At 53.3% G+C, this 25,591-nt stretch overlaps 8 protein-coding genes across 8 annotated transcripts; 5 read left to right on the top strand and 3 right to left on the bottom strand.

Moving 5' to 3' along the window:
• Window positions 1–336: 336 nt before the first annotated feature.
• Window positions 337–798, top strand: CABS01_00407 (uncharacterized protein; the record flags this gene model as incomplete). The annotated part of the gene is made up of 2 exons (XM_060533788.1): window positions 337–395; window positions 468–798. The coding sequence occupies 2 exons, from the start codon at window positions 337–339 to the stop codon at window positions 796–798; spliced, it is 390 nt and encodes a 129-aa protein (XP_060406302.1).
• An 843-nt stretch (window positions 799–1,641) lies between these two features.
• On the top strand, window positions 1,642–1,965 carry CABS01_00408 (uncharacterized protein; the record flags this gene model as incomplete). The annotated part of the gene is made up of 1 exon (XM_060533789.1): window positions 1,642–1,965. One exon carries the CDS (start codon window positions 1,642–1,644, stop codon window positions 1,963–1,965), a length of 324 nt encoding a protein of 107 aa, XP_060406303.1.
• Window positions 1,966–2,034: 69 nt separating this feature from the next.
• Window positions 2,035–4,829, top strand: CABS01_00409 (AAA family ATPase; the record flags this gene model as incomplete). The annotated part of the gene is made up of 6 exons (XM_060533790.1): window positions 2,035–2,087; window positions 2,167–2,194; window positions 2,268–2,323; window positions 2,377–2,626; window positions 2,683–4,174; window positions 4,249–4,829. 6 exons carry the CDS (start codon window positions 2,035–2,037, stop codon window positions 4,827–4,829), a joined length of 2,460 nt encoding a protein of 819 aa, XP_060406304.1.
• An 811-nt stretch (window positions 4,830–5,640) lies between these two features.
• On the bottom strand, window positions 5,641–6,259 carry CABS01_00410 (uncharacterized protein; the record flags this gene model as incomplete). Its single annotated transcript, XM_060533791.1, has 2 exons — window positions 5,641–6,037; window positions 6,132–6,259. 2 exons carry the CDS (start codon window positions 6,257–6,259, stop codon window positions 5,641–5,643), a joined length of 525 nt encoding a protein of 174 aa, XP_060406305.1.
• An 8,069-nt stretch (window positions 6,260–14,328) lies between these two features.
• On the bottom strand, window positions 14,329–15,027 carry CABS01_00411 (uncharacterized protein; the record flags this gene model as incomplete). Its single annotated transcript, XM_060533792.1, has 1 exon — window positions 14,329–15,027. One exon carries the CDS (start codon window positions 15,025–15,027, stop codon window positions 14,329–14,331), a length of 699 nt encoding a protein of 232 aa, XP_060406306.1.
• A 622-nt stretch (window positions 15,028–15,649) lies between these two features.
• On the bottom strand, window positions 15,650–16,096 carry CABS01_00412 (uncharacterized protein; the record flags this gene model as incomplete). Its single annotated transcript, XM_060533793.1, has 1 exon — window positions 15,650–16,096. One exon carries the CDS (start codon window positions 16,094–16,096, stop codon window positions 15,650–15,652), a length of 447 nt encoding a protein of 148 aa, XP_060406307.1.
• A 3,588-nt stretch (window positions 16,097–19,684) lies between these two features.
• On the top strand, window positions 19,685–20,125 carry CABS01_00413 (uncharacterized protein; the record flags this gene model as incomplete). The annotated part of the gene is made up of 1 exon (XM_060533794.1): window positions 19,685–20,125. A coding segment is annotated over one exon (441 nt), but the record flags the coding sequence as incomplete, so codon positions are not given.
• Window positions 20,126–20,790: 665 nt separating this feature from the next.
• On the top strand, window positions 20,791–24,011 carry CABS01_00414 (ABC transporter; the record flags this gene model as incomplete). The annotated part of the gene is made up of 3 exons (XM_060533795.1): window positions 20,791–21,237; window positions 21,287–23,451; window positions 23,510–24,011. 3 exons carry the CDS (start codon window positions 20,791–20,793, stop codon window positions 24,009–24,011), a joined length of 3,114 nt encoding a protein of 1,037 aa, XP_060406309.1.
• Window positions 24,012–25,591: the final 1,580 nt, after the last annotated feature.

A 25,591-nucleotide genomic window follows, 5' to 3' on the forward strand; every position in this document is an offset into this window, starting at 1 on the left:
TGAAGAAATGGGAGGCCAACGAGAGCGGGAGGACGCCGAGCTGTGATCGATCATCTACATTCCGTAGGGCGGATGGACAGTCGTACAGTACCGATATAAGAACACTTTGTTGGCCTGCGGCTTTGCTGGAAAGGTTCCAGCGTGGGATGTGGTATTGGGACCTCACCATTGGGCCGACACAGACAACAAGAGAGTTGCGACCTTCAACAGATCGACATACTCCAAATTCAGAACAAAGACAAATCCAGACGAACGACGAAAAGCCAAATTTCCTCAGCGTTATAGACAGCTCGGTCCGTCCCGTTACATCACGAGACCGCCGAAACCCCACTTCAGATGAGCTTCAGGTCCGTTATGGTGGAGACTGGCTCCGTTGCCGGGAGTCCGCCCGAGGGGTAAGCAAGTCCGCTCCAGGTTTTGAAGTGGAAAGCTGTGAAAGTGTACTTAGAACTAACCAATGTGCGTAGGCGGGCCGACCTCTCAAGCCACGACCATAGCATCGGGCGCCGTATGAACAATTACCCTGCGCTGTCTTGGTTGACCGAGGCGTTCCTGCAGACGCAGGACCGTTCCGCGAGGATCGCCGTCGGCAGCCCGCGCTCCGGAGTCGGCATCCTCGGGCTCGGGCTGTTGGAGCACCACATCAACCTGCTCCCGACTATGCGGCACGCCGACGCGGTACCAATGTTTGACCATGCGGCGGTCGGCAGCGCCAGATACCTTGGATGGCGGCAGAAGGTGGCGACGTGGCCGCTTTCCCAGCAGGAGGCGATGAATAATCGCACCTTTGCCGTTTGATTGGGGATGGGTGTGCGGATTTGGGGAGTGGATGATGGCGCGGGAGGCCGTCGCCGGATGACTCGTTCTTCAGGGATGCCTGTAGAGAAGCAGAATCGGAGAAGTGGATGATGGAGGGGGGAAAGGTGTCTCCGTTTGTTTGCAGTGTGCTGGCATTCCAGCCAGCCGTCATTCGTTTGCCTCCGGATGCATCGAGCGCCCAGTCTTACTCTTGAGTCTTGGGTATGGGGCTGCCCGGATGGCGAATTTCGGAGGAAATGAACAAACGTTTTGGATTCACAGAAGTTCAGCTGGTGGTCCGGGTTCGCCGCTCCTTTGGACGATTTGTAGCAGAAATAACAAAGAAGTCGCTCGCTCCTTCCGTCTGTCTCTGCCCGCCACGCGAGAATTTTTGGTAAGGAAAACAAGGTAGGCACATCCTTACGTATCCTTCTGCTGGGACCGCAAAGTCCATCTCAAGCAAGTCTGAGGCGACAAGGCAGTTAATGACAAGACCCATATTATGGTGATGTGATGTGATCTCGGTGAACTCCAAGGTGTGCAATTGCCATATCGATAAAAGCTCACTAATGCAGAAAGGCGATAAGACTTAGTACGGATTTACTGGTGGATTCCAATGGCATAGTGGATTAGGTGGAGGCCGTGCGTGCGACACCGAGTCGCTGAGAGAGTGCGTGGCCCAAAGGCTGCCTGCCTGCCTGTCTGGAGACCGTCGGACCCTCAAGGTCAGCAAGAGTGGAAGCTTCCAACACTTTCCACTGCCCTGACGACACCGTCACCACCTGAATCGTAGAGCTTGGGCCAGATTCGACCCCTGGAGCGGTGCCTTACTTAAGCTACCGAATGCACCGGAGTGCACTTAATCCGCCCCACTCTATGATTTCATTGGTTGTCTGGGGACCAGACCCAGGGATTGCCGCCGCCTCCCGTCACCACCTCACACCTTCCTGCTCTTGCTGGCTGGCCTTTACTACCTCCATTGCTGCACCTGCCTGTCTCCGAAACAAAGCTTCCCATCTGCAAACCTCCCACCCTATCTCCGCCCCAACCACGAATTCTCTCCTTCACACCGTAGGAAGGGATATAAATCAAACACAAATCGTCTTTCCTCTCTGCTTTCCTGCCGAAGAGGAATTTCTACCATTGACAGCTACCCCACCCAGCTGAGGATCCCGCCTTCACCTTCACACTACGACTGCATACGGATTCCCGAATCATCAGAAACAGTCGATCAAGATGGCGCCTCCGTCGGAACAGCCTGCCGAGCACAAGAAGAAGGTCAACCTTATGTGAGTAGACATCTATCGTTCCTACTCCATAATGTGGCTCGCAAAAGGAAGGAACTGTGCTGACGATACCTACTACCAGGGATGCCTCGGGTGCTGAGGTCAAGGATGTTTGTTTCCCCGAGTCTCGATCGACGCAACCGGATATCGTGATAATTATTTTGATACTGACTGAGCAAACAGCAAGATGACACCGCGACCGCTATCCTCAAGAAGAAGAAGAAGCCCAACCAGCTGATGTACGTGAGCTTTGGAAAGCGTGGGGCAAGCTTCATGACGCTAACTGACGCAGGGTTACCGATGCCGTCAACGATGACAACTCCATCATTGCCCTCTCCGAGAACACCATGGAGGCTCTTCAGCTTTTCCGTGGTGACACCGTGCTCGTACGTGGCAAGAAGAGAAAGGACACCGTCCTGATCGTCCTCGCCGACGATGAGCTGGACGATGGCAGCGCTCGCATCAACAGAGTCGTTCGCCACAACCTGCGGGTGAAGCACGGTGACATGATCACCATCCACCCCTGCCCGGATATCAAATACGTAAGTGCCAACAGGACACGGCTTCTCTGAGGACAAGTTACTGACCCCCATCACAGGCCAAGCGCATTGCTGTTCTTCCCATCGCCGATACCGTTGAGGGTATCACCGGCTCCCTCTTCGACGTTTTCCTCGCTCCCTACTTCCGTGAGGCCTACAGACCTGTCCGCCAGGGCGACCTCTTCATCGTGCGCGGTGGTATGAGACAAGTAGAGTTCAAGGTTGTCGAGGTCGACCCCCCCGAATACGGCATTGTCGCACAAGATACTGTCATCCACTGCGAGGGCGAGCCTATCCAGCGTGACGAGGAGGAGGGCAACCTCAACGAGGTCGGTTACGACGACATTGGTGGCTGCAGAAAGCAGATGGCTCAGATCCGCGAGATGGTCGAGCTTCCTCTCCGTCATCCTCAGCTCTTCAAGTCGATTGGTATCAAGCCTCCCCGTGGTGTTCTTCTTTACGGTCCCCCCGGTACCGGTAAGACGTTGATGGCAAGAGCTGTCGCCAACGAGACTGGTGCTTTCTTCTTCCTCATCAACGGTCCTGAGATCATGTCAAAGATGGCTGGTGAATCGGAGTCAAACCTGCGCAAGGCCTTTGAGGAGGCCGAGAAGAACTCTCCCGCCATCATCTTCATCGACGAGATCGACTCTATTGCGCCCAAGCGTGACAAGACCAACGGTGAGGTCGAGCGCCGTGTCGTCTCTCAGCTTCTCACCCTCATGGACGGCATGAAGGCTCGCTCAAACGTCGTCGTTATGGCTGCCACCAACAGACCCAACTCCATCGACCCTGCCCTTCGTCGTTTCGGTCGTTTCGACCGTGAGGTCGACATTGGTATCCCCGACCCCACCGGACGTCTCGAGGTTCTCCAGATTCACACCAAGAACATGAAGCTTGGTGATGATGTCGACCTGGAGCAGATCGCTTCTGAGACCCACGGCTACGTCGGTTCCGATATCGCTGCCCTCTGCTCCGAGGCCGCCATGCAGCAGATTCGTGAGAAGATGGACCTTATCGATCTCGACGAGGATACCATTGACGCTGAGGTCCTCGACTCCCTTGGTGTTACCATGGAGAACTTCCGCTTCGCTCTCGGTGTCTCCAACCCCTCCGCCCTTCGCGAGGTTGCCGTTGTCGAGGTGCCCAACGTTCGCTGGGAGGATATTGGTGGTCTCGAGACCGTCAAGGCCGAGCTGCAGGAGTCCGTTCAGTACCCCGTCGACCACCCCGAGAAGTTCCTCAAGTTTGGTCTTTCCCCGTCGAGAGGTGTCCTATTCTACGGACCCCCCGGTACCGGTAAGACGATGTTGGCCAAGGCCGTCGCCAACGAGTGCGCTGCCAACTTCATCTCCGTCAAGGGCCCCGAACTTCTCAGCATGTGGTTCGGTGAGTCTGAGAGCAACATTCGTGACATCTTCGACAAGGCCCGCGCCGCTGCCCCTTGTATTGTGTTCCTCGATGAGTTGGACTCCATTGCCAAGGCTCGTGGTGGATCAATGGGCGATGCTGGTGGTGCTTCTGACCGTGTTGTCAACCAGCTTCTCACTGGTAAGTTTCCCGCATTCTAGTCTTTCCTGCATTCAAGACTAGAATGAGACGAACATGAGCTAATTCCGTTGCAGAGATGGATGGTATGACCTCGAAGAAGAACGTCTTCGTCATTGGCGCGACCAACAGACCTGAGCAGCTTGACCCTGCTCTGTGCCGTCCTGGACGTCTGGACTCTCTCATCTACGTGCCTTTGCCCGACCAGCCCGCCCGTGCTGGTATTCTCAAGGCTCAGCTCCGCAAGACCCCTGTTGCTGGTGATGTCGACATCGACTTCATCGCCTCCAAGACCCACGGCTTCTCCGGTGCCGATCTTGGCTTCATCACTCAGCGTGCCGTCAAGCTTGCCATCAAGGAGGCCATCACCGCCGATATCCAGAAGACCAAGGCTCGTGAGGCCGCAGGCGAGGAGGCGATGGATGAGGATGAAGAGGACCCCGTCCCTGAGCTTACCAAGCGCCATTTCGAAGAGGCCATGCAAATGGCTCGCCGTTCCGTCAGCGACGTGGAGATTCGCCGGTACGAGGCCTTTGCCCAGCAAATGAAGAACGCTGGTCCTGGCGCGTACTTCAAGTTCCCCGAAGGCGAGGGTGCCGCAAATGAGGCTGCCAACAGCTTCGGCGACGCAGGCAACGATGATGATCTTTACGACTAAGGGATGGGTGGGTTAGAGTGCCACTTAATGCAAGCACGCCCTCGTTGTATTCTAGTTTTTCCTTGCTCTCCGATGCATCTGCGTCGTCACGCGTACAGATGATGGGCCGAGTCACAGAAATTCGAGCCTATCGACGGAAATCTGGGGGCGGACGGAGTTGGTAGACAGGTAGTTTCCATGATAAGTTGACCATATCAAGCCTAATTCCCAGATCGATGTGTGATATTGCGCGAGACCATGTCTTCACAAGACTGTTTGGCTTAATTCACTTAGTCGTTGTTATTGCGAGGTGGAGCTCCAAGTCTGCAAGAATGGTAGGATGCGCACGGGGAATCACTCGTGACAGGATGGGATTGAACGGTACAGAGATGCTGAGGATGAAGCATATTGGTCAACCTATTCATTTTTGCCCCCCTAATCATAGTCGGCTACGTAAAGAAGTTGAATCTCGTGTGTGCTCGTCCCTTCTGCAGAACGAACTATCCCAAGAATCTGATTTATGTGTACACACGATGCACGTCTCGGCATCGTCTTTATCTGACATCAATATCTTTTATCATCAACAATAGCACTTTGCTCAAACCAGCCAGCAAAGAGATGCTCCATAAGCATCTCAAAGCTGAGTGAACCATCTTGTGAACATCACAGAGGCGTCGCCTCCCATCCTCAGGCAGTGCTCATCATTGGCCACCTTTCGTGACCATCTTCTCCCAAAGGCCTGCTGCTATAGCCTTCTTCCCAATCCGTCGTCATTGCCGTGGTAACACCGTCATCTCTGCCCAGCTCCATCTCCCAAGCTCACACCTCATCTTCAGCTGGTACTATCAATCTCGCAGACAGCCTCCAGGCTTTCTTGTGTGACTTTGATGGCCTCGTCGATAACAGCGGAAGGGATGGCCAGGTTCGGCTGGGCACTCGAGTCTGCGCCACCGGGCGCCGGCGTAGAGGAGGCGGTGCCGTTGGTCTTCTTGTCCTTGTCCTTATCCTTCTCCGACGCTGCGCCGTTTGTTTTTGCTGTTGAGGGGGATGCGTTGGAGGGGGCTGAGGGGTCGAGGGTGTCCTGGCGGACGTCGTCAAGGACGCGGCGGAGGAGGTCTGGGAAGGTTGAGACTTCGCCTGTGCGGAGGAGGTTGAGGGCGTGGTTCTGGATCAGCGTGGGCCAGTTTGCTTGGTTTGCGTGGAGGGAGTGGAGGAGCTGTTCCTGGATTCTGGAAAGGAGAGGTTAGAGATGGTTAGCTTTTGCGATGTTCTCTTCCCAACCAGCGCCATGTGGGGTTCGATGGAGGATGAGGGAGGGCTTACTTTGTAACATGACCGTCCTTAAGCAGTAATGTGTTGATTTGTGATCTCAGCTCTGGGTCTAGAGTGGCTGCTGAGTGGTTTGCGGCCGAAGGTGGCACCTTCACTGGGGTTGACGGTGTCTGGCTCATCTTTGCTGATCTGCTAGGTGTATGTGTAGGGTTTCGAGGTAAAAATGCGCCCGGAGAGGCTTCGTATTGGTATCCGTAAGGGATTTGTGATATGAAGTAGTGTCACTGGTGGTAATTCTGGCAGCGCAGGGCTGTATCGTTTACCGTGGTCGATTGATGATGGAGCTGCTACGTAAGGCAGGTGTCGCGCACGCGGTGGAGTGAGAGCCTGGAATCCGTTGTTAGCAGGTAGAATATCTGCTTAGCATCCAGAGACATACTGATTAGAAGACGTGTAAGCAAATTCTTGGGTATCGATGTCAAAAAGCGCAGTGTCTGTGGTTAATTGAGCATTCGCGGTCGCAGAAAGTGGTGATCTTTGGTGGCAAGGCTGACTTTTTTTTGGAGCCGCCTCCGGGGAAGCTTCAGGTTCTCAGCAGCTGGCAGTGCTCACTGGTGCGCAAGGCTGAAATCATGCAGGGGTTTTCTGGTTTTGGCAGGCGGCGGGCACGTGGGGCCGGCCTGGATTTTGCGACGACGAGCCGCCTAAAACCTGGAGGAGACTGCCACCTGCCGCTGGAGGGCCACTCCACCTCAGTTTCCCATGGAGCAGGAGCGCCCCTCCACACCAAAAGCTGCCGACCCCACTTTCCTTCTGTCAGAAAATGAGGGACCCGTCTTCCCCAAGCTTCCATTTTATCCGCCAGACTATCTGTACTTTACTTTCATAGTCATGATTGAACGACCATCGAACATCAACTCGCATTCATCCGAACCATCAAGATCCACTCCTCTTCCGGTAGTCTCGTGTGAGATGGATGATACGCCAGGCGACTCACAAGGCAACACAGCGACGTGGAATGGGGATTACCAACGTCGTAAACGGAGCACCATAGAGAATTTCAACTCTCATCAAACTCACACTTCGTCTCAAACTGTCAAGCCAATTTGCCTGATAACTACAGTCTTTTTCCGCGCATTTTCACTCATTTCACACTCCCTTTTAACAGCTTTTTCCGAACACCGAGCCATGGTACCGCCATCGAAGTTGGTGGCCAAGAGCCCGATGACAGCTCATATCTCGACCGCTTGTCGGTGAAGGTCCTTGCTTGATCTTCTAACAAGTCACATAGACTTTGTCTTTCCGCGCACTGCATACACTTTCGAGAGGATCTAACCCCTAGTAATGCCAATGGCAGGCGCACAGGAAGTATCTCGCTTGTACACCGTCTCCAACATGCGTCCAGAAAGTCTAGTAGCTGCTAGGAAGTTCTAGGGCGAGCTCGCCCCGCCCTCGCCGCGGCGGGGCGGGCGGGCGGCGATGTCACAGTCTCCCCATGAGGACCACACTGACGGCCGACTTCCTCCGGCCCGTCCCCGAAAAGTATGACCGCACCGCGCATGGAACTAGGTCCAAACCTACGGCCTGGCATCCACTACATACGCATCGACATACTACTCTCACGAACCGGGCCTTCCCGCAGCGATAATCGCTTCCCGAGAAAGTGTGGCAGGGCCCCCGTCTCTTCCGCCCCCCTTAATCTAGGCCTTGGCCCGCAGAGAAGACGAGAAGACGTTCTTTGCGTATTGGACGATGAGAAGATGCTCCGTTTACGACTGCTTAGTGTGCGTAGCCGAGCCGGGCGCTGTATCACCGAGCCATGCGAGGCGAGCAGATCACCAACGGTCACGTTGGACCGCCTACGCGAACCAAAACGCTTGCCGGGGACCGGGGGTCTGGGACTTGCATCTCTGCGGGACGTCGTTTTTCTTTGTTCTTGTCTCCCGGGTATGGTTTCCGGAGGCTGGACGACGTTACTGCAAGGCGAGTCGTAAAGTTGCGTCCGCTCGCTGCGTCGGAGACTCCCCATGTGGAAGTCCACACTGTCGGTCAAGACTTCGACCCGGCTCACCGATTCGAGAAGCAAGGGGATTCCCGAACCTGCTTCCGGTTGCACTGCGATTTCTCGGGTTCGCTGGCCCGCTGTCGTTGGCGCTGGCGCCGGCGCAAAGAAGCAAAGCCCTATCTAGAACCTATGCCATCCCGACCTTGCATGACAACCTCTACACCGAGGGCGTGATGGAAGTGGGCGTGTATCTCAAGCGGCATCCATGTGGTGTATTCCCATTCGGCCGGATCGCGGGAGTACAGCCTTCGAGACATGCCTGGATATAAGTCACAGGACTCTCAGCCAATACTTCTCCGGATGGCGTTCTCGCTGTCGCGTCCCATCTATATTGTATTTTGGTCGCATCATAGATGCGCGCAGCGATTCATTGCCATGCTTCCATTTGTAGAGAAGGTTTCCCGGGGCAAGATATCTCACCTCCCGGCCGGGGGTTGGAATGCTTTCTCTCTTTCTTCTAATGCCCTCATTCTTTTTTTTTTTCCTTCTCACAACTTGGAGGGCCATTTAACGATAAGAAAAGCAAGTTGGGACCCGTTTTCTTGAACCACCCCAGACAGGCATGTAGTACACCGACCCCCTTCACCGCTACTATCCCGCTATGCAGGTTGATAAAACCCCCCCAGCTCCAAGAGCCGAGCCCACGAACGACAACCCCGGCACGGTACTAGGTTACCGTGCCGCGAGAGTCCACTTTGAAAGTCTACTTTCCCCCATCTCGGCGCAGCTAGCCGAATGCAGGCGGGATTCTTAGGAAGGGAGGAGGGTAACAACGAAATGTGAGGGCTGCCGCGGAGCCAACTTCCCAGTGGGCCTCCCGTATGTATGTACAAGCTACCAAGGACTGCAGTCTGCAACCCATTTCCACGGGATGCCGTTTCTGGTTTTCGTCGTATCACACGTATCTCCTTCTTTCAGTTCTTACAACCTTTCTTTCCTTACCTCCATTTCTTGTCCAATGCTTTGCTTCATAGGCACGATAGGTATCCCAATCAGCCGTTCTTCCACCTTGAGGAAGAAAAAAAAGCTGGCAGAGCCTATAAGCACCGCATGCTGCAGGGTCTCTTGTGTTTCGGCGACGCGACTGGATGCTGTTCGTGTTGCTAGCCAAAGATCCAATCGCGACCCCTGACTTGTCCAACGTCTTGCTTGGCCGCACCTTTATTGCCGTCTTACAAGTGAACTCTTTGGGAGCAGGCTGTGGGCCCGTGAGATGTTGGACAGAGCAGCGAGAGAAATCCCATCTACCAGTCTAGCGGGAGTGTGAGAGTGAGATACGACCGAGGTCCCGGAACCGTGAATGTGGGTTTTTGGGTCCTCGTCTATGACGGCTCGTTTCGGCAGGCAAGTTCTCGTTCGACGTGAAAGATGTAGGTCTGACCTTCTCGTCTGTATGCGTGTAAGCCTTTGATGTTTTACGTTGTGTTTTTGGAACTCTTGGCTCTGCTGTGTGACGGCGGGCTTCCCTCCATCGAACGTGTTCCCGTGTGAACGTGACCAGGGAGCCTCGCGTCTACGTTGTTTACCTCGTGATATCGTGCGTCGGGAGGGGGACCTGGGATGTTATCAAGCATCTCGATTTGATGGTTTTGTGATGGAGTTTATATGTATCTAGGTATGCATCCTCCGGGGGGCTGCAAGCTTTGACTTGGCGCAGATTTGAAGAAGCCATGAACGGTTTGTCTTGAATCGTCACTCATCTCAGGTCGACCGTTCGAGGTCATTGCTCGCGTGCCCCCCCTCACCCCTTCTAGAAGTTCCGGAAGAACCTATTGGTCCGCGGAAAAGAGCGTTTTCAAAATCTCACCTTACTGCAAAGACCTGACTTGTTGGGTTTTTTCAAGCTAATGGATGGCGGTCTGCTACATTGCCCATCCGGTTCAGCTCGGCCGGGGGGCGTGTCTTCGAACCTTCATCGTTACAGCCGCGGTTCTTCTAGACATTTCTCAGTCTCTAAGTATCTTTCTCTCTCTCGCTCGCTCTCCAACGGCAGGTAGCTGCTCCTCGGCGTCCATTGGCGCATTATATATGCTGACAAGCCACCGTTGGAGAACGATCTCCACGATCTATCAATAGTCAGTCAACAGAAGACTCGTAACCGGGGCTGTATACTCCATACTGCCATTGGCAATACACGGGAGTCGGGAGGTACTTGGAAGAGGGCCTCGGGCTAGATGGCAAGTTAGTCCAATCTGATGACAAGTCGTTGCGATATGCTCTTTCTCGCACCCTTCCCTTCGCCGCTGCCACCCCCCTAGGTCTACGGAGTACGGTACTTTGAGACCCTTGCTCCTTCGGCTTACATCCCCCAAAAAGATCTGCGTAATGGAAGTTGGAACAAGCGGAGAAGCTCCGACTCTGAACGACCAACCAACCCCCTGGGCATTGTAGTGTAAGTAGCTACGGAGTACAGTAACTTTGTAACTTGCTGAATCAGATCGAAACTCAGGAGAATTGATATGAACCCCAGGCCTGATGTGTCGTGCAAGGCCCCTTACCGCCGGTACTGTACCCTGCTCTTCGTAAGTTTTCTCAGATTCTTACCTGTTTCTACCAGTATCTTGGCTCCAGAAAAGAGAAGAAAAATAAAATAAAACATGTGACGAGAAGGTGACATCGAAGCTATCCGTTTCCGCTCTCCTACCTTGGCGGAAAGGGGTGGCTGGCTGTCAAGATCGCTTCCTCGGTCCGGCGCTCTACCGCCTTCTCTCTCGATGCAGAACATCTCACATATGGACCGGGGCCATTAGAGTAAGGAAAGATAAAGTACGGTGCAAGCACAAAAAAAAAAAAGGAAAAAAGAAAGAAAAGAAATCCATGAGCATTGTCTCAGATTGTGCCGCCGGCTGGGCATCACCGCCCTTTGTCTCCCTACCAAGAGCTTTCTTCTTCCTGACAAAAAGCTGATGCTTGGTAACTCGTACAACGTGGTACGCGGGCACCGTCTGCACGTATCTACCTAGTAACCTAGGTGTCTGGGTATTATCCGAGAAAATCACTTTGCGACCGATTCGTGTCACCTCAAATGCTGTGACATCTTTCCCAACACCCCAATCCGCCCACCCGCCTTGGCTATTGACGCACAGCAGCGGCAGCCACCAACGGCGGTGGAAGGCGAGTTTAGTTGCAGAAAAGCAAAATGGGGGAAAAAAAAATTCAAGACGGTCTCGCAGCTTTTCTCTGAGTCAGAGCGTCATCAGACACAACTCGTGCTTTTCATGCCTCAAAGTAAAGCCACTGGAGGTCTTTGGTGTCAACGCCCCATTCAAGTTCATCCCATGCTCGCGCATCCATCTCGAAACGGGTACCCATAATCGAAGTTGGAACATTGGACCCTGAAGCCGACCTTACCGGAGGTGAAACTGCCATCTCGTCGTCGGTTGTGGTCGGAAGGGCAGCCGGTAGGAGAACAGGGGGGCGGGCAGGCTCGCTAGAAACTTGAGTTTACCACTCCCCCGATTATCGGTACGACCCTACTTAGTCAGTGACGACAACAAAACACAAATACTGAAAGGATGTTTCGATACGAAAAGTGTAAATCAGCACACGGAAACTCCAAGCCGCTGAAACAGACGAAACTGATACTCTGAACCTTTGCGGGCCAGCTTAGCGGGGGAAAAAAATATCGTGGTCAATCCTTGCCCTCCCAGAAGCCCGACATCAATATATCGAAACTCAGCCTTTGATAGCAGCAGCAAGTGATAGCCAAGAGGGTCGCCCCGTGCCACTGGGTGTCACGGTGTGTGGCTGACTAGCACGTAGGACGGACGGCCTGCTGACGATCGCAAAGGTCTAGACCGCAAGATTGTCCGATCTGCGACGATCTCACCAATGTTGTTCGGTTACTGCATCAAACCCAGCATGTTGTAACAAAGGCGGCCCGTTTCCATGTAGTATGATGTCTGGCAGTGTGACCGACGCAGCTGGAAGTAACGGAGACATATGACAACTTGACCAGAGTCACCGACGCTCTCAGTGTTTGTAAATACTGTGGCTGCGTGTTCTTGGTCGGCCCCGGGTTGGGCAAGGACCTCATCGCTGCAAATCGTTGATGGCCAACGACGTCCACCGAGGCTCAAGAAGTCAATGTCACGATGTGGGGGGCCAACGGGCACTGTTGGTGTGCTGTGCAGTCCCACTTCCGAGAATTCCCCTTCCATCCCCCACGAGCCATGTTCCCCCAAACCCCAATCAAGGTAAGTTTGCATACGGGGTGCATATGTTGTGTCGAATGAATGACGTCTCAGCCTTGTGACACCAGATCATTACTTGCTCCATTTCAACGTCATGAGCCTGCAGCGCGGCACATCTGTCCTCGATATGCAATGTAGAAGGAAATCCAGGCCTTGTCGGCGACGGGAACTTCGACCACGTGGAGGAGCCCTGTGGGACGGACAAACACACATTGAAAGCTGGAAGCTGAGAATGTGTCGGTGGCCGTCATCACTTTCGGGGATCTACCGTAGACACCCTTGTCGGAGGTGTCAAAGTGTGGTCTAGACACCTGCAGAAGATGCCGGCGGTGATTCGGACGGCCTTCCCGTTTCGCGGTTGAGCATGGTCATAGCAACCCGGTGAGAGGACCAGCTGCATCCGTACCCAAATCGGCCCTCCAACGTTGACGGACAACGGCGGGCTGATCTCCGCTTGTTTGATGGCAACGCCCGCCGGAGATGGCTTCGTCTTTATGGTAGGGGCAAATGCATCGGCCTGCAGTGCGGCTAACAGCTCACTGCCCAGCTGAGACACGTAAATCGAACGGGGAATTTCGATGCAGGCGATACGTTTACTGTACAGTATTGAACCACGATGGCTGCGCAGGTGAATTATACCTCGAAACCGAGAAGCTTTGTTTAGCCTAAGCAAAGGCCAACGCTCGATCATTTTGTATCGCGTGAGAAGCATTTGCGTGAGACGGAGATCGTGAGAGGAAACCGCAAGCGAAAGGAAGGCCAAATCTTCACAGGCCGCCAGCGACCTTCAGCTGTTGACGGGACTACACCGGGCCGTAGGCCGCTCGGGAGGCACACACACACACACACACACACACACGCTCACCGACCATCTGCATGAGGTAGCTGATAATGCTCCATCGGTTCCCAATCGAGGGCTTTCTTGTAATTGCAAGCGATGTGTGAGACGCGCCAGGTCAACGTGAATAGTTGGAAGGTTGTTGGAGCAATGGCGCAGCTTGTCTCATCCGACATTTCATTGCGCGTCCTACACACATCGGACTGTTATAAGTGTCGGACGGTCTAGGTGAAACAGCTATTAAAAGCCTCGGCGACTTCCCTCCCGAACGGTCTGCAACAGCCGCAACTTACAGCGGCGACGTGACTCGAGGCTGGCGTTGCAGATCCGTCACTGACCTCTTCCTTGCAGTGGTTAAGTCTACACTCGTGTAAACAGGACGAGCTGAGAAGCTTACTTGGGTTCGGAAACACAACTCATGCTCCTCTAGTGTACAACCCTAGGCTTTAGTTTTCGCATCTCTTGCAAAAGGCTGACCGTGTGTGATCGCTCAGATCTGGCTCCAGCGACCGGACAAAACGCAACAGCGTAGATCACTCACTCTTAGCAGCCATGGAATCGGAAGCCTTCAGCGCAACTGAACAGGCGGCTAAGCACGAAAACTTACCGTATGTGACATGAGAATCGAGCCATCGGTTGACCGACGGATTTATCGACCGCGTCCAGGTCGTGTAAAGCAACGGGAGGAACAAAAAGTGACGAAAAGGGATCCTGTGTCTTGGAATCCTTGACATTTCTCCGCAGCTTCTGGGCCATCCTATGGCGATTACGACTAATAGGAGGGTTCGAATTGGTTCTCGTTGGGGGCGAGATGTGCTCGCGAAATCCGCCTATCCACGGGCGGATACTTTTGGTAGGTAGATTCCAGAGGCTGTTGGGCGCCCGACCAATCCCAGAGACCATCTAGTGCCGCAAAGCGTCGGACGGTTCAGCCAAAGAGCAACAGCAACTCACCACCCCGAGAACGATCCAAGCTGCCGAGTTGCAGGGGTAGTCCGGCCTGTCTTTGAGATGGTGGGTGCCGGACCTGGACCTGCTTGTGCTCCTGAATGTGTCTAGGTCACAGGTGGGTAGGCACATAGGCTCACTCGCTGGTCCGGTCTATGCATGCGTAAATGCACGCTGCGGCTGCCGTCACTGTGCCCTCGTCTGCTAACGCAGCTGATGGTGGAGTTCAAGCGGTGAGAAGGGCCTGGATGCAAGCCGTTTGGTTGGGATTCTGACCACCCAAAAGCGCGGGCTGATATCAAACCGCGACAGCATCGCAAGCAGTGACGGCAGCGGTGCAGGCGGTTCCAGGGGTTCTGGAAGCCGTGAGTGACAAGGTTGATGATTGCTCGATGGTCTTTCATTTTTGCAACATCCTTGACGGATGCTGACACCGGATACGGGCTGGGAAACCGAGGCCGGGGCAGAAAGAAAGAGAACCCGACGAAGGAGGTTGTACCCAGTCATAGAGCGGCGGCGGCGGCGGATCGGAAAGGCTGCGTCGGCTAGGCGAAAGCTGATATTGTAGGTTGTCGTGGCTGACAAGCGGTTGTTTTTGCGTCTAGGTGTCGGTGCGCATCTCGGCCGAGGACTACTCCTGTACCATACATGCCCGTTGCCCGTTGTCGTGGCAGTACAACGTCTAGAATCTAGAGAAATAGGTTCTTGCTTGGCGTTTTGGGTGCGCAAGCCCGAAAACCTTGTTTGGTTTTCCTTCGTATTTACAGTGAGTGATTCGGCATCTCGAACGGAGGCATCGGGCAATTCGAGCATAGTGGGGTCGAGGAAGCAAGAAACATTCCACGCGTGTTGCGCATAGATACAAAGAAGGGAGGATGTTGACATGGCAGTCAGAGGACTCATAGAATCGAGAGATAGGTAGACCTGGCGTCGAGAAAGTGTGCTAGCCTGCGAGTTAGTTGAGGCGAAGTGACAGTCCGTCAGTTGGTTAGCCAGAGGCGTAAGCCAGCCTTTGACCCAGCCATGCCATACCACACTGATGACTGGACGGGTCAAAGTGGCCCGGCTAAATTGTTTTCAAGGATGATCATCGTAAGGTAGGAATCGGTTGTGAATGAAACCAGAGAATAAATGCTGAACTGGCGATTGACTGAATAGGTAGGTACTCCAGCTCGATCCGAGAACGGTCAGCAAAAGAGAGGAATTCGAGGCATACGGATACTGCGCAAGTCAATAGAAGGAGACGGCGAGGAGGCGTGAAGGAGGGGAGGTCCAAGGCAGGCAAGGATCGGTCAAGGGTTTGGTGTTTCCCCTTCCCGTTTATCCTTCCATTCCGCAGCTGAGGCCCTTTCCAAATGGAACCAGCGATGGGTCTGGAAGGGAAAGGGCTTGCAACTTGGAAGCTGGCAATGCAAGTAAGGAAGGTAAGGTAAGCTATTACTCCGTCAGCAGTGGTAAGTATTCGTACCTCACTCAGTACTGAGTACCTCCCTACCTTCTTACCTTGGACGGCGACAACCGCACCTCACCTCACCTCACTCACAGTCTTACACCAAACGACCAAACGCCCAATCAGCACCACCACGGCAGGCATGGCAGGAACGCATCGGAAGCTCTCCGGAAACAACACGACGAGGCCCGAGGCCGGGACTGGGCAGGAATTCCAGCAGCAGCAGCAGCAAGCGCGTGCAGTCGAATGCAGATGCAGCAAGTCCCATGCAATGACGGCCAATTTATTACTTAGCTCGTTCCGTTGGTGCCATGAACGGAACTCTGGATCAATTCCCATTCGAAGCTGGATCTTCAAGATGGAGGGGGCCAAGAGTATTTTGTCGGTAAGACGAAGGAAGGACAACACGAGTGAGAAGGAGGGAAAAAGAAAAAAAAAACCTACGACATGGAAGCAATGACTGAGTGAATAAAAACATAGAGAGAGAGAGAGAGAAAAAAAAGAACTTTGTTGATAGCCCATTGGTAAGATGCTTCATAGACTGCAGGACCCCTCACTAGCTGACTGGCAGGACCTAACCTTTGGGTACATTCGCACTTGCCTCTATTCAGAACTTGCAAGCAACAAGGGTCGATGAGGGACATTGGATGCTACAATCTTTGATTCGATTCTCCCCCTTCCTCTCTCGTAGTCTCCTCCTCCCGGGTCTTCTCAGCTCAGGTAGGGGGGGGGGGGGGGGGTCCCCGCAAGAGGCTTTTTGAATTTTTGTTTTTCCACACCCCCCCCCCCCTTTTTCTGTTTTTTTTCTTTTTTTTTTTCTCTCCCCCCTCTTTCTCTGTCTCTTCCCCCCCCCCGCTGTTTTCGGCGGGGGGGGGGGGGGGGGGGGGGGGGGCATCCGTCAAGATGACTTTGTAACTTTGTGTTTCTCAACATCCCTCACCATCGTTACGTATTTCTTCGTCTTACTTTTTTTTTTCTTTCTCACTACCGTGCGGCGTGCCGTCATTCTTCTGGACGTTCCCGTTCCCGTGTTTCCGTTTTTTCCCTTCCAAGCTTCCCGTCCCCTCGTGTCTTATTACCGATATCTTTCATAAACTTTTGTTACTTTTGTATGTACCGCCAGCCTAGGGAAGAGCGGTACTAAGCAATGCCGGGTAGCTACCTTAGATCAAGGATGAACTGCCCATACAAAACAGATGACTGGATGACCTCGGTCGTTCCAACTAGCTCCCCCTCGTCCCCCCGTCAGCTGCAACATTGTCTCGCACCGTCTTAAACCCGTCCTGTGTACACCGTAGAACATTCCGCTTCGAGGCGTCCCGGGAACACCTCCTTGATGATCGCAGTGGTGGTCGGGTGTTCGCTCCGTGCTCTCGAACTGCTCTATCTACTTGTCGAGTTGTCTGCAAAGATAGGCTCTAGCGCCCTTGATCGCAAGAGCTAAGCCAAGGTGTGTGTGGTCTCGGGACTCAGATCCCTCATCCCAACCTGTTCTCCCGCCCCGCTCCGCTTTGCCTGTGACAGAAAGGTAAGAAGGAGATGAGATGCGCTATTCTGGGTCACTGGAACTATGGTCCACCGTACACGGCTACGGCTGTTGGTCACCACTGACAGGACGGTCAAAGACCATGGGATCTCGAGACTCTGGGAAGCACCTGACGGCTTTCCGGCACGTTGGCACAGCCTCTTGCTGTCATTTGCATTGACAATTGATGATACAAGAGTGTGTACGGAGTATTCTCAACACGAGCATGTCGGATTGCCATGTCACACCTTGACTACCTACCTACCTTATCCAACTCTGCTCGGACTGTCTGTCCTGATGAGGTACTTCTATGATCTAGGTATCTAAGGCGGGCGAGAGACAAATACAGTAGAGCAGACAAGAAAAAGAGAATCCAGACCGACGTTGATCATCCGTCCATCGTTACAAGTTACTGCGGATATCCCTCCACTTTATTCTTCAATGAACACCCCCCCAATCTTTTTATATTGGAATCGTCACTGGGTCCTCGGCTGTGTCGTTGTCTTTTGTCTCCAGATGGATAATTTGTCCGGATACTGCTTTCTCTCCCACCAAATCTGTCCAAGTCTATATCGCGTGGTTGTTTTTTTTAGAGCATGTATCCGTAGAATCCCATCCTTCCCCCCCTCCACATTTAACCTTCTCTTCGCGTTGCATGCGTAGCATCCGGATGTGTTACTTTTTCTTGCCTTCCCCTGGCCGTCGGTTCCTGTTTGGGGGCCCAATTCATCTCCATCCCCCGTTCGCGTCCCCTCCATCTTAAGCTCCATCTCCATCTCTCCATGTTCCGTGCTCTCCCTACGGCCCCAAAAAGCCCCTACGAGCAATATCATATGCATGAGTAGCCCCGGCACTAACCAGGGCGCACAACAGGACCCTTGGCGATTTCCTGTTTCCATCCATCAACCGAGTCCAGGCCCTCGTTGGCATCCGGCCCAGAAGCTGCTGCAGTTGGTGCTGCACCTCGCAACTCACAGCTGTCTGGCTTCCGTTTACATCGACTTACACCTCGCATTCCGTATCATCCACCTGTCTACTCTACGTACTGCCTACGTGCCCGTACCTTACCTACCATACCTTGAGCATCTCACACCCAGCCGTCCAATCATCCATTCCTTCGTCCACCCACCATTGGGAGACTCATTCCATCTCCGGGACCTACCTTACCTTACCTTTCCACGACGTGCATAAGGTACCTTGGGTCCATACGACAGGGCAGCCGTCCCGGTCTTCATAGCATTGGATCTCGTCATCGCCATTGACAACAACCACAACGCCGGCAGAACACCAGCATCAGCCCCGGCCACTACTTCGTACTCCACTTCTCACGCAAACCAGCCGGGACAGGTCCCCACATAGACGCGCCGTGTGTGGATTCCAGACTCTCGTTTGTTTCCTCTCGCTGCCTCCTTCTCACCTGAACTATCCGGCCACTGCCCACTTCATCTCACTCACAAGTTACAACTGCCCATTGCCCACCGAGGTGCCAGTTGCCAGTGCCAGCACCTCTCTCTCTCTCACATACATTCACATCGATATCCATTTTCACGAACCATTTAGTCCGACGAGCGATAGTCCAAGTCTACCTCACCAGCCACCCATTGCCTCGCTGCTGCGCTGCTGGTCGCTAACAAGCACCACACCGACACACCGTCGATCCACTACTGCCAACCACAACTGCGCTACAGGCGCGATACCCTCTGTGCTCTGTCTGGTGGCTGCTGCCATCGTAGGCTTCACATCTCCTACCAACGGAGGAATTGAGCCTGTGACAACAACCTGGCAGACCAAGCACCAACACGGCACACCTCGCTCGCTCTCTGCCAATCCGATATTACAGATATGTCGAGGTACCTTTTGGGGTAACTTGTAAGTCCCATTCATTACCTTAATTTGAGTGTCCCCATTCCACCTCGCCTTACCAACCTTCTCTTCTCCTTCCATTGCCTTGCCTTACACAAACTACGGAGTACGGGCCCAGCTCTATTGCCTCACTTCCTCCCTCCTAGCCTACATGGCCTTGATTGAGGCTTGGGTATCCGTACTTTTCGGCGTACTGGGCAGCTGGGCTTCATCCTGCGCTACGGAGTACACACCTTCCTCACCTTACCTAAGGTACTGTGGGCAGGTACCTACCTACGTCTGCTGTGGGAGGTACAACCTTCCGTTCACTGCAGCTAGGAAGGTACAACTGGATGTGGCATTAGGCCTGGATCGCACTTACTACTTTGGGCGACTCGTCCCTGCCTCGAAATCGATGTGTGGCAGGTGGGCGCTGTACTCTGTACTTGGTACCTGCTTTCAGGCGGTCTCCTACCATAATCCCTTCCCACCCTTCTTCTTTCGCCATCGTCACCATCCCAACCTTCCACCACATGTTTTCATTCGCTTTGGTCTTCTAATTCCTCTCGATTTCTTCAATTTCTTCTTCACCATATCCCATTTCTTTTACGCCCTTCTTGTTTCCTTACGCCGTCCCAGTCCCGCAACCTCCTCCCCGGGACTTGCATTTTTACTTGCCCTCCTCTTCTCGACTAGAAAACCCGGTTGAGAACTTCCGTCAACACCTTCTTCAACCCGGCGGAAGAGAGAGAGAGGGGGAAGAAAAATCAAAGAGGGTAAATCTTGGTACTAACCCCGGCTCTCGGCAGCTAGATAGCTTGTCCGCTGTCTCGTCAACACAAATACTTGTACCTAACGGATACCTTCTCAACGTCACGCTCCGTCTCCGAACCCGAGGCCTCTCGATATTCCTCTCTTTCTTCAACTTTTACGGATATCCACCCAGGTCACAAGCCTTCACTTCCTTGGTTCCCTCCGTCCAAGGTCTCACTTGTGGCGGCGAACCCAAGGCGAAATCCACTCTGTCATCCAGCTTCTACCACCTCACCTCACCCAGGGCCGCGCCTGTCTTGCCTCTCAGATCGTGGCACAGCCTGCCTCTGCTTTGCAGTCAAGCCCACTACTCGCCAGAAAACCCCCCGCCCCACCAGCCCTCGGCCGCCGAGTATCCTACAAGTCCTTGACTCTTCCTTGACTCGGCTACCAGGGACTTCGGAGTGGCTTTTCGCCACTGAGCAAGTCAGCCGACCCCACCACGACTCCAACTCAACAGGGCCCGTCTGTACCGCCCTGTGGTCCTGTGGGTTCGACCTGCAACCCCGGCACCACGAGCCTTTGGGAACGCACGCTTTGCACGACACCCCCCGGTCTCAGCGCTCGAGACCCCTACCTCCCCCCGGTGCCACCTGCATCCAGCGAGACCCAGAACCTTTTAGACGGGCGGGTAATCGCCTGCCAGACCACTCGCGTCTCCAGTCACTGGTGTCTCGCTCCAACATCTTGGTCCCGAAACGAGATCTCGTGTCTCTGGCTGCATCTCTCTTGTGGACTCCCACTTTCCTTGCGACGTACACATCGAGGTACCGCACCGTACCGGGCCTCCAACTTGCCACGGGAACGACGCCGACTGCGTCCCAGCTACGACGTGCAAGTGGCATATCTGGCAAAGGTATGAAATCATTAACCCTTTTTCCCGGATCATGAATTGTAAGTTTCTATTGTTTCCTTTTCTCTTTCCTTTGCTCTTTCCTTTCTCTTTCTCCCTTTCTCACCCGCGCAGGGGGGGTTTACTTTCCCTTGTATCATTATTCCTGACATCTGACTTTCCCTCCTCTGAATAGTCCACACCATGGTTGGTGTTGAGAAGCCGCCCCTGCCAATGCGGACCGCAAACGAGGCAAGAATGAACGAGGTCTGCCGAGAGGATGACCCGTTCTACTGTTTCCTGCTCCAGGCGACATTACTATACTACCCATTGTTGTTGTTGCTGGTCTTCGTCATCTCTGCCGCGACACACAGCATATTGACGACACCGAAAGACGACGTGGACGAAGAACCTTTGGGCCCAGGCGGTAAGCGACTACCCGTGTCGAAGAAGAAGAAGCGCCGCGATGGAGAAGAACCCAAACGCAAACAATACGGTCCGATACTGTCACCAACATCCCGATCATGGCTCACCTGGATCTCCGTCGTCGTATTTTTGACGTTCGTCGCCAATGCCGTCGCTCACTTCAGCTACGTTATGGGAGAACTCGAGGGCGTCATCAAGGGACATAAGGAGTCCCAATCCATGACTGTAAGTTATCCCCCATGTATACTCCAACCCGCAGGCTAATTTGGAACAGGTGTACCTCATTGGATCGCCGAACCTTTACCTATACCTCATCACGACACTATTCGAATGGAACGAAAGTCCAACGATAGCTCACTTCCTCACCTGGATTCTCTCTCTAATTGGCGAATTGGTCATTTGCATATGCACTTTGCTTAAGGCCGCGGACCCGAGATTTGCAAGCGACGAAACAACCCAACTCGAGACTAGAACGCTGCATATATCTAAGTGGGATTTGACTGACGTCGTTCTCTACATCATCCGCATCGCACTCACAATGTGTATGCTCAGCATCTACTGGGCTGCTTGGCTCCACACGCCCAAACAGGAGGCAGACAAGACTGAGCTGCAAAACTCGTCTCAAGGCGCCGAGGAAACGACGCCTTTGCTTAACGGTCATCGGACGTCATACAGCAGCCAAAACGGCCGAGATTTGAATGGTCGATCAGTACGAAGCTCTAGGAATGGAAGCACTGTCGGCAACACTAATGGTGCGGCTGAAGGTGGTAACATCACCAAGGACTATAAGGAGCCGGGCTTCTATCGACCTGACAAAGCGCCGCAAACGACATGGTGGGGTTACCTGCGAAGCTACACGATGTTCTTCGATTACCAGTGGCCCAAGAACTCTCTTTACCTGCAGTTTCTCTATGCACTCTGCGTCCTCCTCTTGGTGGCACAGCGTGCCATCAACGTAGCTGTACCAATCGTTGTTGGATGGCTCACGAAGAAGTTAACCCTCGCAGAGGCTCCGTGGTATATGTTGGGCCTGCTCATCTTCCTACGGGTTTTGCAAGGAGGAGGCATGCTTCTGGATGCGACACGAGCCATCTTATGGGTACCAATCTCACAAAACTCGTACAGGGCTTTGACGACAGCAGCCTTCGAGCACGTCCATTCTCTCAGCCTGGATTTCCACCTCGGCAAGCGAACCGGCGAGGTTTTGTCCGCACTCAACAAAGGCGCGTCTATCAACTCCTTTCTCGAGCAAGTGACGTTCTCGGTGGCACCCATGATTCTCGATCTGCTCTTGGCCGTTGTGTTCTTCTGCTGGTACTTCGACGCGACCTATGGCGCGATAGTGAGCTGCCTAACTTTCTGGTACCTGTTCCTCACTATTAGGATGGCACAGACTAGGGCAGACCAGCGAAGGCTCATGTCCAACGCCGATAGAGAAGAAGAGGCCGTCAAGAACGATTCCATTACCAGCTACGAGACGGTCAAATATTTCAATGCCGAGCAGTGGGAGTTTCAACGATACCGCAACGCTATCGAGGCATACCAGGACGCCGAAAAGCAGGTAACGTGGGGCGTCAACAAGATGAACGTCATTCAAGCCTTTGTTTTCATGGCTGGATTCACTGTGGTCATGGTCTTTGGAGCTTACCAGGTCACCCATGGAGGAATGGATGTCGGCAGATTCCTGACCCTCATGACCTTCCTCAACCAGCTGCAGGCACCTCTGAACATATTCGGATCCTTCTACAGGACCATTCAACAGTCAATGATCTCGGGCGAGCGTCTTCTGGAGCTATTCAAAGTCAAGCCCACCGTGGTTGACGACGCCGATGCCAAACCCTTGCTTGAATGCAACGGCAACATCCGATGGAACAAGGTAGCGTTCAACTACGATCCAAAGAATAAGGCCCTGAAGGATCTCGACTTCGAGTGTAAGCCTGGCACCACCACGGCGTTTGTCGGCGAATCTGGCGGTGGAAAATCGACGGTTTTCCGCCTCATGTTCCGGTACTACAACACATCCTCTGGAAGCATCGAGATTGACGGTCAAGACGTCAAGAACCTTACTATTGATTCGGTCAGACGTTACATCGGAGTCGTCCCCCAGGATACCACAATGTTCAACGACACCCTAATGTACAATCTCAGATACGCTAACCAGTCAGCCACTGATGAGGAGGTGTTTGAAGCATGTCGGGCTGCCAGCATCCACGACCGGATTATGTCATTCCCAGAGAAGTACAACACAAAGGTCGGAGAGCGTGGTCTTAAACTCAGTGGTGGCGAGAGACAGCGAGTCGCAATAGCACGGACAATTCTCAAGAACCCCAAGATCATCATGCTGGATGAAGCAACGTCAGCCCTCGACGCCCACACAGAGCAACAAATTCAAGATCGGCTTGGCCACCTTGGTCAGGGCAGGACACTTTTGGTCATTGCGTAAGTTTCACCTTTTCCGCCTCACAGTTGGTTTGTTTTTTTCTAACATAGCTCGCAGACACCGCTTGTCGACCATTACGCATGCTGATCAAATCATTGTTCTCAACAACGGCACCATCGCTGAGAAGGGCACTCACGAAGAACTCGTCAACGCCAACGGACGTTACGCCTCGATGTGGGAGCGACAAGTGCAGGCAGAACGTGCCGCTGAGAAAGCTCGTGCTGCTAGTAGGAAGGCACAGAAGCTCCTTAGAAAGGCGAATATTGGTGGCCTCAAGAAGCAGACAGATGGACATTCGGATGGATACACTAGCCTTGACTCCTCGACTATCCTTCCAGGCAGCTCAGGGAACAACTCCAAGGCCGGCACTACGGGTGAGGACTCGTCCAGCTCTAACAGCTCTGATGTCGAGTCTGTACACAGTGCTCATCACGATTCGGATCACTCTGATCACTCTGATCACTCACACCATTCGGATCGCTCACATCATTCTGACCGATCGCATCACTCTGATCACTCACATCATTCTGATGACTCGCACCATTCTCGACGACACTGATTCTTCCAGCCAGAATCTCTACAAGTGTGACAAAGGCATGAATTTGGCTACCTATGCTTCATTGCTGGCGAAAGCTACTTCTCATCAGCCACATCAACACACACCACCCATCGTCACCATTTCTCACTAATCCCTAATCTGCGGACCTTCAAACTGTACCGCACATTTCCCTTCACGAACACAACAAGGCTTGGGCCTTTTATGACTCAGGTTTTAACGGATTAACGGCTTAAGATTGCATCAAACCGGCGACTCGGAGTTTGGAGTTCACACATTTCTTTACCCCTTCATCATCAGGATCCCGAAAACACAAAAAAGGACTTTCACGAGTAGAACAAAAAACATTGACCCTGAGAAACGGTCTCTCGGTCAGGCTCGGTCGGTTACTCTTCAGGGGGTGGGGGGTTCTTTTTCTCGATTTCTCGCTACCAGAAACGCTCTTTACGGACACACGGCTGCGACACACCCATCCAGCGTTGACAACACACCATGTGTCCTCACAGCAGCGACAAGCGACTTGTCTCTTCTCTCTGGATTGGACAGGGCATTTTCGGTATCATCAGCATCATTATACAGGAGAGACGGCTTCTACACTAATCATGGGTTCCCAGCAATAAGATTTTGTTTTTCGACTACAAATCGCCACCTGCTACCATGGGCAGCGTGTTCGACATTGCATCGCAGATACCAGATTCTTTACATTCGACGAGGCCTACCTTTTTTTTCTTGTCCCAGGTTAAGTTGGGTGGCCAAAAGGGGTTGGATCTCGAAGGTCGTGGGCCGGATGAAAACGGCCTCGGACAGCGGCGGCAGACCAGCATCATTATCATTTTTTTCCAAATCCCACGCGGTCGCAGTGGGTGTAGATGGACGATGGATCTTCCCTTAATTGTGGAGGAACCATCAGCAAGTCTACTTTGCATTTTTTCCTAGTCACAGTATCAAAGACCGGACAGGGTGGATGAGGAAAGAGAGACGGCGGGCGGCTATTCAGGCCAATCCTCTCTTCTTGCTTTTTTATGGAAGACTGTAGCTACTACACTCGGTAGCTTCGCGGCAACCCAAAGGTCGAGGTCCATAGACGGTAGCGATCCCCGCGCAAGGTGGCCTTGCGCCGGGAGCGATCCAATATTGCTCAATGCTCAAAATAGGTTCAAAAAAGTCCTGCGTGTCCAACTGTACGCATCTGACGTGAAGACTACACCGGAAATGGAGCATACAACTGGATCGAACCAGTAGCTACTGTTCTGAAATCGTTGGTATGGGGGTCTAGACAGTATTGACTATAACAGGAACAAACACTGGAGACTCCGAAGACATCAAGACATTCTTCTCCAGTGTAAGACCACATACATAACAACACACCTCTCTACCTCCCCGCCTCCCCGCCTCCCTTCGCACACGTATAGCAGAGTTTTCTAGTCTACTCGTTCGCGATACTTCCTCCCAACCCATCATGAGTCTCTCCAGATCTTGTCGCTGAACCGACAGCCATAGGCCGGGAAATGTCTCAGTCTGGTAAGAGTCATCTCCCGTCTTGTGTTCGTTCCCAGAGGTACTAAAGCGGTATGAAATCACGA

The sequence above is a fragment of the Colletotrichum abscissum genome, assembly GCF_030869225.1.
Source record: "Colletotrichum abscissum strain IMI 504890 chromosome Unknown Scaffold_1.1, whole genome shotgun sequence".
In the NCBI taxonomy this organism is placed as follows: domain Eukaryota; kingdom Fungi; phylum Ascomycota; class Sordariomycetes; order Glomerellales; family Glomerellaceae; genus Colletotrichum; species Colletotrichum abscissum.